At 34.0% G+C, this 13371-nt stretch overlaps 1 protein-coding gene and 1 pseudogene across 1 annotated transcript; both read right to left on the bottom strand.

The window, feature by feature from the left end:
• Positions 1–592: 592 nt before the first annotated feature.
• On the bottom strand, positions 593–3456 carry LOC107017522 (annotated as a pseudogene).
• A 1496-nt stretch (positions 3457–4952) lies between these two features.
• On the bottom strand, positions 4953–9269 carry LOC107016441 (putative late blight resistance protein homolog R1B-14). The gene has a single exon (XM_015216912.2). The coding sequence runs from the start codon at positions 9252–9254 to the stop codon at positions 4953–4955; it is 4302 nt and encodes a 1433-aa protein (XP_015072398.1). The 5' UTR covers positions 9255–9269.
• Between the last annotated feature and the right edge of the window lie 4102 nt (positions 9270–13371).

Below are 13371 nucleotides of genomic sequence, written 5' to 3'. Positions count from 1 at the left end.
ATGATTATTTTGAATTTTTAAAAATATTGAAAGAATCCGAATCCATTTCTAATTTCCGTGTGAATCAAATAAAAAGGTAGGGGGAGAAAGTGGACGATGTGTGTGGTAGAAAAGATCCTTTGCCCTTTAACACTGATGTTTGATTATGTAGTGTGTGCTATTGAGAATCTAAAAAAATGATCATAAAAATCGTGGATCATTCAAAGATCGCGGTCGTGGACAATGAGGACGTGACTACTATTAGGGTACCAATGAAATGTGGTATGTCAAATCACTACAACCAAAGAGATATTTAGTGACAATATTTATTGCCGCAAACAATTGAATTTCTACTCTGCCTCATGTTCTTGTTCAATATGTCTTGCAGGCCTCAACAGTAGTGTTACAGTTATGTAATTCAATGAGAAACACGTATTGTATATGAACAGAGGAAAACAGATACAAAGTGTGAAATCAACGATTCTTATACGCCATAGGCAATGCATAATATATTGAAAAAAATGTCTATTCCGAATAATCACATAACACGAAATACATATTACAGTACATCAATATATACAGTTTACAAAATACCAAAATCACAAATGTATTAAATATGCTTATTCCTTAAACATGAATTTCACAAATGATCAGAACAGGAAAAAACCCGAAAGATTTTACTTTTCAAAATATAAATGAAAGGTTGTTCATTTGGAAGATGGCATTAGATGGTCCCTTGAAATAAGCTTCATTTCCCTGTATATGCAAAAGATAAAATGTCGAAATCACTATCTTAATTATTTGAAGGATGTACAAAGATGAGAGAATCGAAGAACTTACTCCGACTTTTATGGATGTAGACCTTAAGGAAATAATTCCCCATTTCCTCTTGTTCTTGTACAATCTCTCTTGCAGAATCATCAGCACTAGTGCTGCAATTGTGTAACTCAATTGACTCTAAAGTACCGATTTCGCCAAAATCTGCTGGAATTTCTTGCAGCCTGTAGCAATTCTTCAGAACAAGGCGTTTTAGATTTGGAAAGTTATCACTGGTAGCTTCCCAACGCTTAAGCCTTGAGCCACTCAGTAACAACAACTTCAAGCTTTTGAACTTGTCTTCGTCACTCAATCTCCATGTCTTTAACCTGTCTCCACATTGTTTAAGTTTAAGCTCTTCAAGATTTGGCAACATCACAACACTTGAAGATATGTTTGTCTCAAAAAATTCATTACACTGAGTTAAAGACAACCTCCTAAGTGATGCTGGAAAATAAAATCTCTTGACGCGGTACGCCGTTAAAAATGTCCCACAATACTTGAATGGTTCGAGTTTTGTCAATCTGGATATATCCAATTGCCAACATCTATAACTCCTTTTATTATTAGGTAGATGAAAGATCAATCTCTTTAGATTGGGAATTCCAGAAAAGACTTCATTTGTACAATGACCAGAAAATTCCTGTAGATTTGGCATCCCTGTTACAAGACTTTCTGTTCGAGGATTTGGTAGGTAAGTGGGACGATCCAGACGTATATACCTCAAGTTCTTCATCATCCATATCTACATAGGTAAAGTCATATCGAAAGGAAAAGTACCACTCAAAATTAGAGTTTGCAAATTCTGAAGCTCTGAGATTGATTCAGGAATATCTCCTTCAAAATGAACTTGAAGATATCTCAAATGAAACAACTTTGTAATCACAAGTGGAAATGACTCGAAGGGTACACCTTTATTGTTCATGGACAACACCCTGAGAAGGTTGAAATGGGAGAAAAGTTCATGTATTATAGGATCATGGCGGTAGATGGGCGATGACAAGTGAGACTCAGTACTGGGTACAATAGGTAGATTCAATTGAGAAAATAAGTAGATAGATCTGGAAACCAGGGGTAATAGCTTATAACAATCATCAACTGTATAATATTCAGTTTGAAAACTGAATCGACGAACATTATGCTTTTGTGTTGGAAGAGTTGGGTGAGTTCTCTCAACATGCATATGCTTTGTCATTTCAGCTTCTGTCAAACAGAACTCACGCAATAGATCGTGTATTCCACATGTTTTCATCTCACCATTGAATCTCCTTTTTCTAGCCTGTAACAAGTTCCTGCTAATAAGGTCCTCCAAATAATCTATTGCCACTTCCTCCAAACTTTTACCATTTTCACAAGTCCTTATGAAACCTTCTGCGATCCATAATTGGATCAATATCTGAGTCTCAAAACGAAAATCCTCTGGGAAACTACTCATAGATAGGAAGCAGGGTTTGAGGCGACTAGGCAAGTGGTGGTAACTCAAACTGAGCAATCCTAAGCATTTATCTGGATGACTAGCAATGATTATAGATAAGGTTCGGGCAACATCCTTCCAACCCTCTAATGTCCTGGGCACTCTAGAGAGATGTCCCGCAATCACTAAAATCGTTAAGGGTAGTCCTTCACATTTTTCTACTATTTCTTTCCAGTTTCTTCCAATTCAGGACAATCATGTTTTGGTTCAAACACCTTATCACAAAGTAACCTCCAACCATTCTCTAAACTCAAAAGGTTCATCTCATGAGGGCTACACGTATTTGCATACATTGCTACCTTGATTTCCCTGGTAGTCAATAAGATTCGACTTCCATTGTTGTAATTAGGAAATAGTCCTCTTATACTCTCCCAGACATCCCTACTCCAAATATCATCAACAACAACAAGGTATCTTCGACCCTTTAGGTTCTTTTGCACCAGGTCAGCTAACTCATTATCATAATTTTTTGCATTCACAATATCTGTTTTCTTTGAAATGCAATGTAAAGCCTTGAACTATATATTTCTATATTGAAATTCTTGAGATATTGTAACCCAAGCAAGAATGTCAAAGTGATACCTGATGATTGTGAGATGATCATAAGCTTTTCTAGCGAGTTTTGTTTTGCCAATGCCACCCATGCCTGATACTGTGACAACGTCTAGATCCGACGGTGGTCCTGTCAATCTTTTAATTATGATCTGCAAGTCATCATCAAGTTCCTGCACAGTATCATTTTCCAACTGGTCTGTCAACATTGGATAACTTGTAGAAGAAGTGGCAATCAAGGAATCTCCAGATATTTCAAGAATTTGGTCTGCTTCGCGAGAAAGAATCTCCTTCACTTGTTTCTTTGTTGTATCCATTTTTTTTAACAACTTTTAGCAGATCATGGTGTATTAAAATTCCAAATGTCCACCTTGAGACTTTTATGATTCGAGAATTTTTCTGCTCAATAATATCCTCTGCATAACTAGCTGCAACTCTTAATTTTTTCCTCCAAAGATTTGATCTTTTCTGTGTCAAATCGATCTACTCTTGCTAGCATTTTCAAGAACTTTTTGCAAATATTCAGCCGTAGCATAAAGAGAATCGAGCATTTTAGCAGTATGACCATGAAAGAGTTGTGCATTTCGTTTATCAAGAGTTTGAAGAAGAGAAATTACAGCACTATAAGCTGCCATCAGATCAAATTGCAAGAAGAGAAATTGGAACAAAATAATTATTGAAAAAGTAGAGTGAAGAATAAAAGATAACAAATAATCATTTGTTTCTCTAGCAACTTGTTGTATAGCATCCTTTAATTAATCATGTTAGTTGGGTGTTTATTTGTTGTGATTTTGTAGGAAAAAACCCATCTTTACTGTTTACAATTTTTCAATTGAGGAACAGCCCATATTTATTTATTTATAGAGGAAAGATGGAAAAATAAACTGGGGGCGACATTTGATTTTTAAGGAAAAAGACATAAACACTCCTTTGAACTAAGATCAAAAACTTAGGAACAAATCTTTTCTTACGCGGTCCGACTACCTCCAGATTGTTTGAATTTTTAATCCCACAAGTTGTTGTTACAAAGTTGCAGACTTCTTAAGTCATAGTGTATCAAGATTGACTTGCAGAATAAATAATCATTGCAAGTTCAATTGAGACAACCAAATGTTAGTTGCATTGTGAAAGGAGGATTAACAAATTCAATTTAAATAAAAAGGAACTGATTCAACAACTATCAAACTTTCTCAGTTTATGAGTTCCTATGAAATCACAAATGTATTAAACATGTTTATTCCTAAAGCATGAATTTTATATACGTTCAGAACATGAAACAAAGGATTTTACTTTTCAAAATATAAACTATAACGTTCTGCATTTGGATGATGGCATTAGATTGTTAGAATGTACGCGTCCACGAGTAAACACTGCACCAGGTCCTCCAACAGAACAATAATGCAGAAAATAAATAACTCAAAGTAAATCAAGCACAAGGATTTAACGTGGAAACCTCTTTGTTCAAGGGAGACGACCTGTACTCACAGGATTTCAAACCAAACTCCATTTCACTCAAAATGGAGCGAAACTTCAGATTACAAACTCTTGCAACCTAGGATTTGAACTCTTAATCCTTTCCCCCTTACTGTAGCAACTCTACTATAAAGGAAACTAAGCAATAACTTTATTGCCCACTAAACTAACTAACATTAGTTGATCTAGACTTTAAGAACCCAACAAGGCTAGCTCTAGCCACCAACTACAGTTCTCAAAGATAAGAGAAGAACAAATTGCAGCAACTCTGCTGCACCCACACATCCAGTGGCGGATCTACCCTTGGTCACAAGAGACTAATATAAGATGGACACAAACCCTTGGGACCGAGCCATTGGCTGAGCCTGCGGCTATGAAAAGACATGCACCAGTCACAACAAAGTTGGCAGTTGTGGCAACTTTTAGACAACGGTCTTTTTGTCTTTTTCACCTACACAATCTCTCCTCGACCAGGTCCTTTGTTAGAACCCGAAGTTTGTTAAATCATCAAAATTTCATATCAGCTCCAAAATAACATAGATGGTCCTAAAAATAAGCTTTAGTTCCCTGCATATGCAAGATAAAATGAATGTAGAAGTCATCATCTTAATTAGGAGGTAAGATTTAAGAAAGATGAGATCAAGAATCGAAGAACTGATCACAACTTACTGTAATTATAGATGTCGACCTTAAGGAAATTATTTCCCATGTTATCTTCATGTTCTTGTGCAATATTTTTTGCAGAGTCCTCAGCACTAGTGCAGCAATCATGTAACTCAATTAATTCCAATGTACAAATTTCCCAAAAATCTGCTGGAATTTCTCGCAACCAGTGGCATTCCTTCAGAACAATGCATTTTAGATTTGGGAAGTTATCACTGCTAGCGTCCCAATGAGTAAGAGTTGAGCCACTCAATAGCAACAACTTCAAGCTTTTAAACTTGTCTTCATCACTTAATCTCCACTCATCACTCCATATCCAATTATAACCCCAATTATCACTCCATTCATCACGCCGTTCATCACTCAAGGTCTGACAATGTTTAAGTTTGAGCTCTTCAAGATTTGGCAACATCATAACAATTGGTGACATGTCTGCCCAAACAAAACTACACAAAGTTAAAGACAACCTCCTAAGTGATGTTGGAAAACCAAATCCCTTGATGGTGTATTGAAAAAGAGTTGACCCTTTAAACTTGAATGCTACGAGTTTTGTCAATCTGGACAGATCCAATTTCCGATGGGGAAATTGTTTTCTGAAATAAGGTACATGAATGATCAATCTCTTTATATTGGGAATGCCACAAAAGACTTCATTTGTACAACTCGTAAAACAAACACCAGAAAGTTCCTCAAGATTTGGTATCCGTGTCACAAGACTTTCTCTTCTAGGGCTGGGTAAATAAGTGACTCCCCCCATACATATATACCTCAAGTTCTTCATCATCCATATCTCCCTAGGTAAATTTACATAGAAAGAATATTTACTACAAATTAGAGTTTGCAAATTCTGAAGATCTGAGATTGAGTTAGGAATATCTCCATCAAATCGAAGTTGGAGATATCTCAAATGAAACAATTTTGTAATCACAAGTGGAAATGACTTGAAATATCCATTTGTATTGAAGATGGACAATACCCTTAGAAGGTTGAAACGAGAGAAAAATTCCTGTATTATTGGATCATGACGGTAGATGGGCAATCTCCTGTGAAGCTTAATACAGGGTTGAAGAGGTAGATTCAATCGCGAAAATAAGTAGATAGATCTGGAAACAGGGGGTATTAGCTTATAACAATCATCAACTGAATAAGATTCGGTTTGAAAACTGAAGCGACAAACATTATTCTTTTGTGTTGGAAGAGTAAGGTGAGTTCTCTCAACATGCATATGATTTGTCATTTTAGCTTCAATCAAACAGAACTCGCGCAGTATATCATGTATTCCACATGCTTTTATCTCACCATTGAATCTTCTTTTTCTAGCTTGTATCAAGTTCCTGCTAATAAGGTCTTCCAAATAATGTTCTGCCACTTCCTCCAAGCTTTTACGACTTCCAGCGGATGTCCTTATGAAACCTTCTGCAATCCATAATTGGATCAATCTCCGAGTATCAACCTGAAAGTCCTCTGGGAAACTACTCATAGAAAGAAAGCAAGGCTTGAGGCGATTAGGCAAGTGGTAGTAACTCAAACCGAGCACTCCTAAGCATTGATTTGGATGACTAGCAATGATTTCACTTAAGTTTCGGGCAACATCCTTCCAACCTTCTAATGTGTTGGCCACTTTAGAGAGATGTCCCGCAATCACTGAAATTGTTAAGGGTAATCCTTGACATTTTTCTACTATTTCCTTTCCAATTTCATCCAATTCAGGAGGATGTTCATATTTTTGTCCAAACACCTTATCACAAAGTAACCTCCAACCATTTTCTAAACTCAAACGGATCATCGCATGAGGACTACAAGTACTTGCATACATCGCTACCTCAGTTTCCCTAGTAGTCAATAAGATTCGACTCCCATTTTTGTAATTTGGAAATATTCCTCTTATGCTATCCCAAACATTTTTAGTCCAAATATCATCAACAACAACAAGGTATCTTCGACCCTTTAGTTTTTTTTGCACTAGGTCAGCTAACTCATTATCATCATAATCTTTTGCATTAAAACTATCTGTTGACTTTAAAATGCAACGTAAAGCTTCTAACAAGACATTTCTATACCGTAAAGACAACCTCCTAAGTGATGTTGGAAAACGAAACCTCTTGAAGGAATATCGATAAAAACTTGAACCATAGAACTTGAATGCTTCGAGTTTTGTCAATCTGGACATATCCAATTGGAGCTGATCGAGAATACTTTTTCCGAAACAAGGTAAGTGAAAGATCAATCTCTTTAGATTGGGAATGCCAGAAAAGACTTCATTTGTACAATGACCAGAAAATTCCTGTAGATTTGGCATCCCTGTCACAAGACTTTGTGTTCCAGGACTTGGTAAATAAGTGGATGTATCTCGATGTATATACCTCAAGTTCCTCATCATCCATATCGTTACAGGAAAAGTCCTACCGTAAAAATTATTACTTCTAAAAATTAGAGTTTGCAAATTCTGAAGCTCTGAAATTGATTCAGGAATATCGCCATTAAATTTAACTAGGACATATCTCAAACGAAACAACTTTGTAATCACAAGCGGAAATGATTTGAAATAAAGATATGTATTGTTCATGGACAACACCCTGAGAAGGTTGAAATGCAAGAAAAATTCATATATTATAGGATCACAATGATAGATGGGAAATCTCCTCTGAAGCTTAATACGGGGTAAATTAGGTAGATCCAATCGAGAAAATAAGTAGATAGATCTAGAAGCAGGAGGTAATAGCTTATAACAATCATCAACGGAATAATATTCAGTTTGAAAACTGAAGCGACGAACATTATGCATTTGTGTCGGAAGAGTAGGGTAAGTTCTCTCAACATGCATATGCTTTGTCATTTCAGCTTCTGTCAAACAGAACTCACGCAGTAGATCATGTATTCCACACGCTTTTATCTCACCATTGAATCTCCTTTCTCTAGCCTGTATCAAGTTCCTGCTAATAAGATCCTCCAAATAATCTATTGCCACTTCCTCCAAACTTTTACCATTTTCGGAAGTCCGTACGAAACCTTCTGCAATCCATAATTGGATCAATATCCGAGTATCAACCTGAAAATCCTCTGGGAAACTACTCAAAGATAGAAAACAAGGTTTGAGGTGATTAGGCAAGTGGTGATAACTCAAACCGAGCACTGCTAAGCATTTATCTGGATGACTAGCAATGATTTCACTTAAGGTTCGGGCAACATCCTTCCAACCTTCTAATGTCCTGGCCACTTTACAGAGATGTCCTGCAATCACTGAAATTGTTAAGGGTAGTCCTTGGCATTTTTCTACTATTTCCTTTCCAATTTCTTCCAATTCGGGAGGATGATCATGTTTTGGTCCAAACACCTTATCACAAACTAACTTCCAACCATTTTCTGCACTCAAAAGGCTCATCTCATGAGGGCTACAACTATTTGCATACATTGCTACCTCATTTTCCCTAGTAGTCAATAAGATTCGACTCCCATTGTTGTAATTAGGAAATATTCCTCTTATACTATCCCAAACATCCCTACTCCAAATATCATCAACAACAACAAGGTATCTTCGACCCTTAAGGTTCTTTTGCACCAGGTCAGCTAACTCATTGTCATCCATCTTATCATAGTCTTTTGCGTTCACAATATCTGTTTTCTTTGAAATGCAATGTAAAGCTTCTAGCAATACATTTCTACATTGAAATTCTTGAGATATTGTAACCCAAGCAAGAATGTCAAAGTGATACCTGATTGTGAGATGATCATAAGCTTTTCTAGCGAGTGTTGTTTTGCCAATGCCACCCATACCTGATATTGTGACAATGTCTAGATCCGATGGTGGTCCTGTCAGTCTTTTAATTATGATCTCCAAGTCATCATCAATTCCCCGCACGATATCATCTTCCAACTTATCTGACAGCAATGCATAACTTTTAGAAGAAGGGCCAATCATGGAATCCCCGGATGATTCAAGAATTTGATCAGCATCATGAGAAACAATCTCCATCACTTGTTTCTTTATTGTATCCATTTTTTCAAAAACTGGTAGCAATTCCTGGTGTTGTAAAATTCCAAAAGTCCAGTTTGTCCCTTCGATGATTTGATGAGTTTTCAGCTCAACAACGTCTTCTGCCTCACTAGCAGCATCTCTGATTTTTTCCTCCAAAGATTTGATTTTTCCAGGTTCAAATTCATCAAGAACTTTTTCGAAATATTCAGCAATAGCACGAAGAGAATCGAGTGCTTCAGCAGTGTGATCATGAAAGAGTTCATGAATATTTCGTTCGTCAAGAGTTCGAATAAGAGAAATTACAGCACTATAAGCTGCCATCAAGTGTGCAAGATTAAATCAAAATATTGTAAGTGAGAAGTTTGAAGATGAACAAGCTCTGTTTGCAAGGAAAGAAATTTTTTGGTGCTAAGAAAATACTTTAAAATACAAAATTTACTAATAATTAGATAGGTTGGGTTGTGACTCGATTTTTATCTCATTTCAGCCCAAATCATACGAACGAGACAAATGACCTGCTCATTTATTAATGTAAAGATATAACACTTGGACCTAATTTAACCTCAAAAACTTTCAGTCCAAATAACATATAATTAGCGGGACAAATAATCTGCTCATTTATTTACGCAACTTGTTTTGACATTCTCATATTTCAGTTCAACCTGCACATTTTGATACCCTAGTAACACTCTTTAATTATAATTTCCAACACCATGTTACTGTTTATGAATAAATTATTTGCTTACTGAAAAAAACTAAGTCAATGCTAGTTGTGTGTATGAAATCAGATCTGTATAACTATGCCAGCAGGTATATAATAATGAATTTCCAATCCCTTTTAAAAGCACCAATATTTTTATCTGTTCTGATTGAATAAAACAAGCATCTTTACAGTTGTCAATTAATAGATAAGCAAATTTAAGAAAACATTAATCAAATGAACAATACTAATTGGTGCTTTTTTAATCAAGCAAGAAATAATAAATTTAAGACATAATATATAAACATGATGCATAAACTTGGCCTCAGGCTCTTAGCTATAAGTAAATACTCCAACTCTGAGAATGCACATCTAGACACCTTACTTGGTCTGAACTCTCAACTGACAACAAAATACTTTTAACTCGTTCCTATTATGTTTCATGGACATCTTACGCTGACGTGAAACATATTTTTTTCCAGTTGTTTAAATGATCATTTTGGATATCATAGACTTCTATGTTTCGTGAACATCTTATGCTGACATGAAACATACCAATGGGCATATTTAATTGCCTCTTTGAGTGAAGAAGAAAAGTGTAATTCATCGCTCTACGCATACCATTATTTCAAAAAATAGATAAATGAAGTTGCATCTTCGCGTAAGTTGGTTTGACTCTTTACTTTTGGTATCGCACTTGTGTCAACACGACATAGATGTGAGCGTGGTGTGGAATCCGTACTGGATTTGATCAATCCATTTTTGAATACATTAACTAAAAATGACAGAGAAATTAAAAGACACAAAAGATGATTTCTATAATAAAAACAAAAGCTAAGGTGAAACTGAAGAAAATGAAATAAACTTGTATATATAAATTTCTATGTTAACCCTTTTCCTTTTGTATCTCTCAGGGATTTTCCTCTTGATCGATATTTTTCCTTGAAATACCTTGTATAATGTCTCATAAAAATTGTTTTTAGCCGTATCCCAATACATGTATCCTTATCTAGATCTGTACCCTCCAAATCTTAAAATTTAAACCATTAAAGATTCAATCTCAAGATTCACACCCGTATTGAGCACCCGCCACCTATATTAACCTTAAAAGCAGTCACAATTTCGATTACGTAACTAAAATAAATAAGGATAGTCTTACAATTAGCAAAATTGTGCTTAAATTAGAACTTTGAGTGTAATGTATCATTCTTGTGGTCTCTCCAAAAAAAATGACTAACATTTAATCTTTTTTTCTCTTCATATCTCGATATCCTATAATCGAGATGAATTTAAATGGAGCAATATAGTCGAGCGACCCTAACTTATTTATGACTGGAGAATATTAAATTGGAGTAACATGGTCAACTAATGTTCACATAATCGAGTGTATCTTATTTGGGATTGAAGCATAATAATTTATTGTTAGTTTATGTTTTTTCAGTATATCATATCAAGGCTTCTGTTTTGATGTTGGATTTAACTCCTCTTCCCTCCCTTTTTAGCCTTTTTATGTACAATAGCTTGCAAATCATATCAGAGATGTAAATCATTCTTAGCATGCAAGTCCAATGCAACAAACTCGATCAAGAATGTTTTGGCAAGGGAAATCGATTTGCTGACATCCTTCATGACATATCACTTGTTGCACCAACTCAGTCACCTTAACGAGTTAGCCATTTATTACTTGTTACTCTAATCTCATCTTGAGAGTCGTTATATCGTATTGAATCATGCTTTTTATAATATGATGTTATTTAGTAATTCATTTGTTTGCTTGCTTCTTCTAACATTGACGTCAAATCATTTAAAGTAAAAATTCTGCATACGTCACTGATAAACCATGTTTAACTAAAACTATATGTCTAACTAATTTAACTAACTTGAGAATTTAATTCAAACAATTTTATATGTTTAATGTTAGGAATGTTTGTTAGTTTCCTATGTTTAGGTATTGGTCACTAACCTATCTAATGGGTTACTACTAATTAGGAATTTGGATCATCTCCTTGTTTCTAACCTATTTAACTTTAATATAAATAACAATATTTGACTGGGCATAAAATGAAAAAAAGGAAGAAAAAAAGACTTTGAAATATATAATAATTTAAAGAAGATATAGATATTCATGTGGCAAATTATCATCATATTAAGAACAAGATAAGAAATATGAAACTAATTTTTTTCTATATATAAAAACCAATTATTCTTTTTATAACGATAAGATATAAGTGAGTCACTTCTAATTTGGAGTACTATATATGAACTCTAAATTGTAAAGTTAAGAGGTATATATATTATCACCTTTCACCTATAAGTTATGCTCGTGATTTATATAATACATAACTTCGAATTTAGTCGAACTCTAATGTGAATATCATAAAAATCAAAAAAGTATATATACAAAGACATATTCTGATACAACGTTATTATTATAATATAAGGTGAATAGAAATATATAGTGTTTAAACAAATCACCAATAAAATAGAATAAAATAAAAGAAATTGACTCGTTCATAAATCTTAGGTCCAGCTTCTCTAACGAACACATTCTAATTGGCATACTTAATATTTTATAAAAAGGAACACTCAAAAAAAAAAAATACTGTAAAAAAAGAAATCTAAATTTTGTATTTATGCATAAGTCAAAGTGCTGACATTTTTATTTTTCTTTTGGTTAAAGTAAGCTTCATTTTTGCAAACTAACATCCACCAACCAAGAAATTTCTTAATTTTGTATGTAAAGGCATTAAATCACATCTTTTATGACCATATATACCACACTAGGACTTGCAAAATGGGTTAAAAAAACAAGTAATAATTCAATTCGACCCGTTAGTTATGGGTCGAATAACCAATTTTTCATACGTGTAAAATATAAGCTGATATATTTTATCGATTTTCGTTTAATTTATTTTTAATCTGTTCATATTTAATGAATATTTTCGTAGAGTGATGCAAAAGAGATACATTACAACATGTGTCAGTGTTGAATATTTTATGTATATAAAAGTTGAAATAATACCAATGTAAAATTTGAATTACTAGTCAAATTAAATATTCGTTGTGATTTTTTGTATTAATTGTGCATGTGTTAATTATGTGATGATTCCTATATTATTATGTACCTAATGAACTCTCATATTTTGAAACTCTTGCCATATATATCAATGTTAAAAGGAGGATTTTTAACGGTAAAGTTGTCTTCATGTGATTTATAAATTACGAGTTTGAGTCGTAAAAGTAATTACTAATACTTACATTAGATTAAACTGTTTGTATCACACCTATGAGGAATGAGGATTGCAGTCTTTTCTCAAATCGTACAACATGAAATGTTTTGTACGCCGATTAACTTTTATTCCATGTCATATCAAGAGTGTCATATTCATTGAAACCACCGAATTTGTTCACCGTTACATATTGCATACTTTTTTAGTTTATTTTTTTTAAAAAAAGTTTTGATAAGGACAACTTAATTGTTAAATGTTAAAATAGTATTAGGCAGATCAACTAACTAAAATGCATGCCATGTTTAATTTATCTTATAAATATTTTTTTTTTAAAAAAGATAACAATAAAAAATGCATGCAGATAGAAAATTTTGCATCCCAACTAAAGCTATACTCCTTCCGTCCCAATTTATATGTAATTTTTTTCTTTTCAAGAGTCAATTTTACTAATCATTGGAACTTAGTCCGATCAGATTAATTCAATATTTTTTTAAAAAAATTTAGATAT

Source organism: Solanum pennellii, chromosome 4 (assembly GCF_001406875.1).
Source record: "Solanum pennellii chromosome 4, SPENNV200".
NCBI lineage: Eukaryota > Viridiplantae > Streptophyta > Magnoliopsida > Solanales > Solanaceae > Solanum > Solanum pennellii.
Note: the sequence above shows the minus strand (reverse complement) of the source record. Positions and strands in the feature narration are given on the sequence as shown.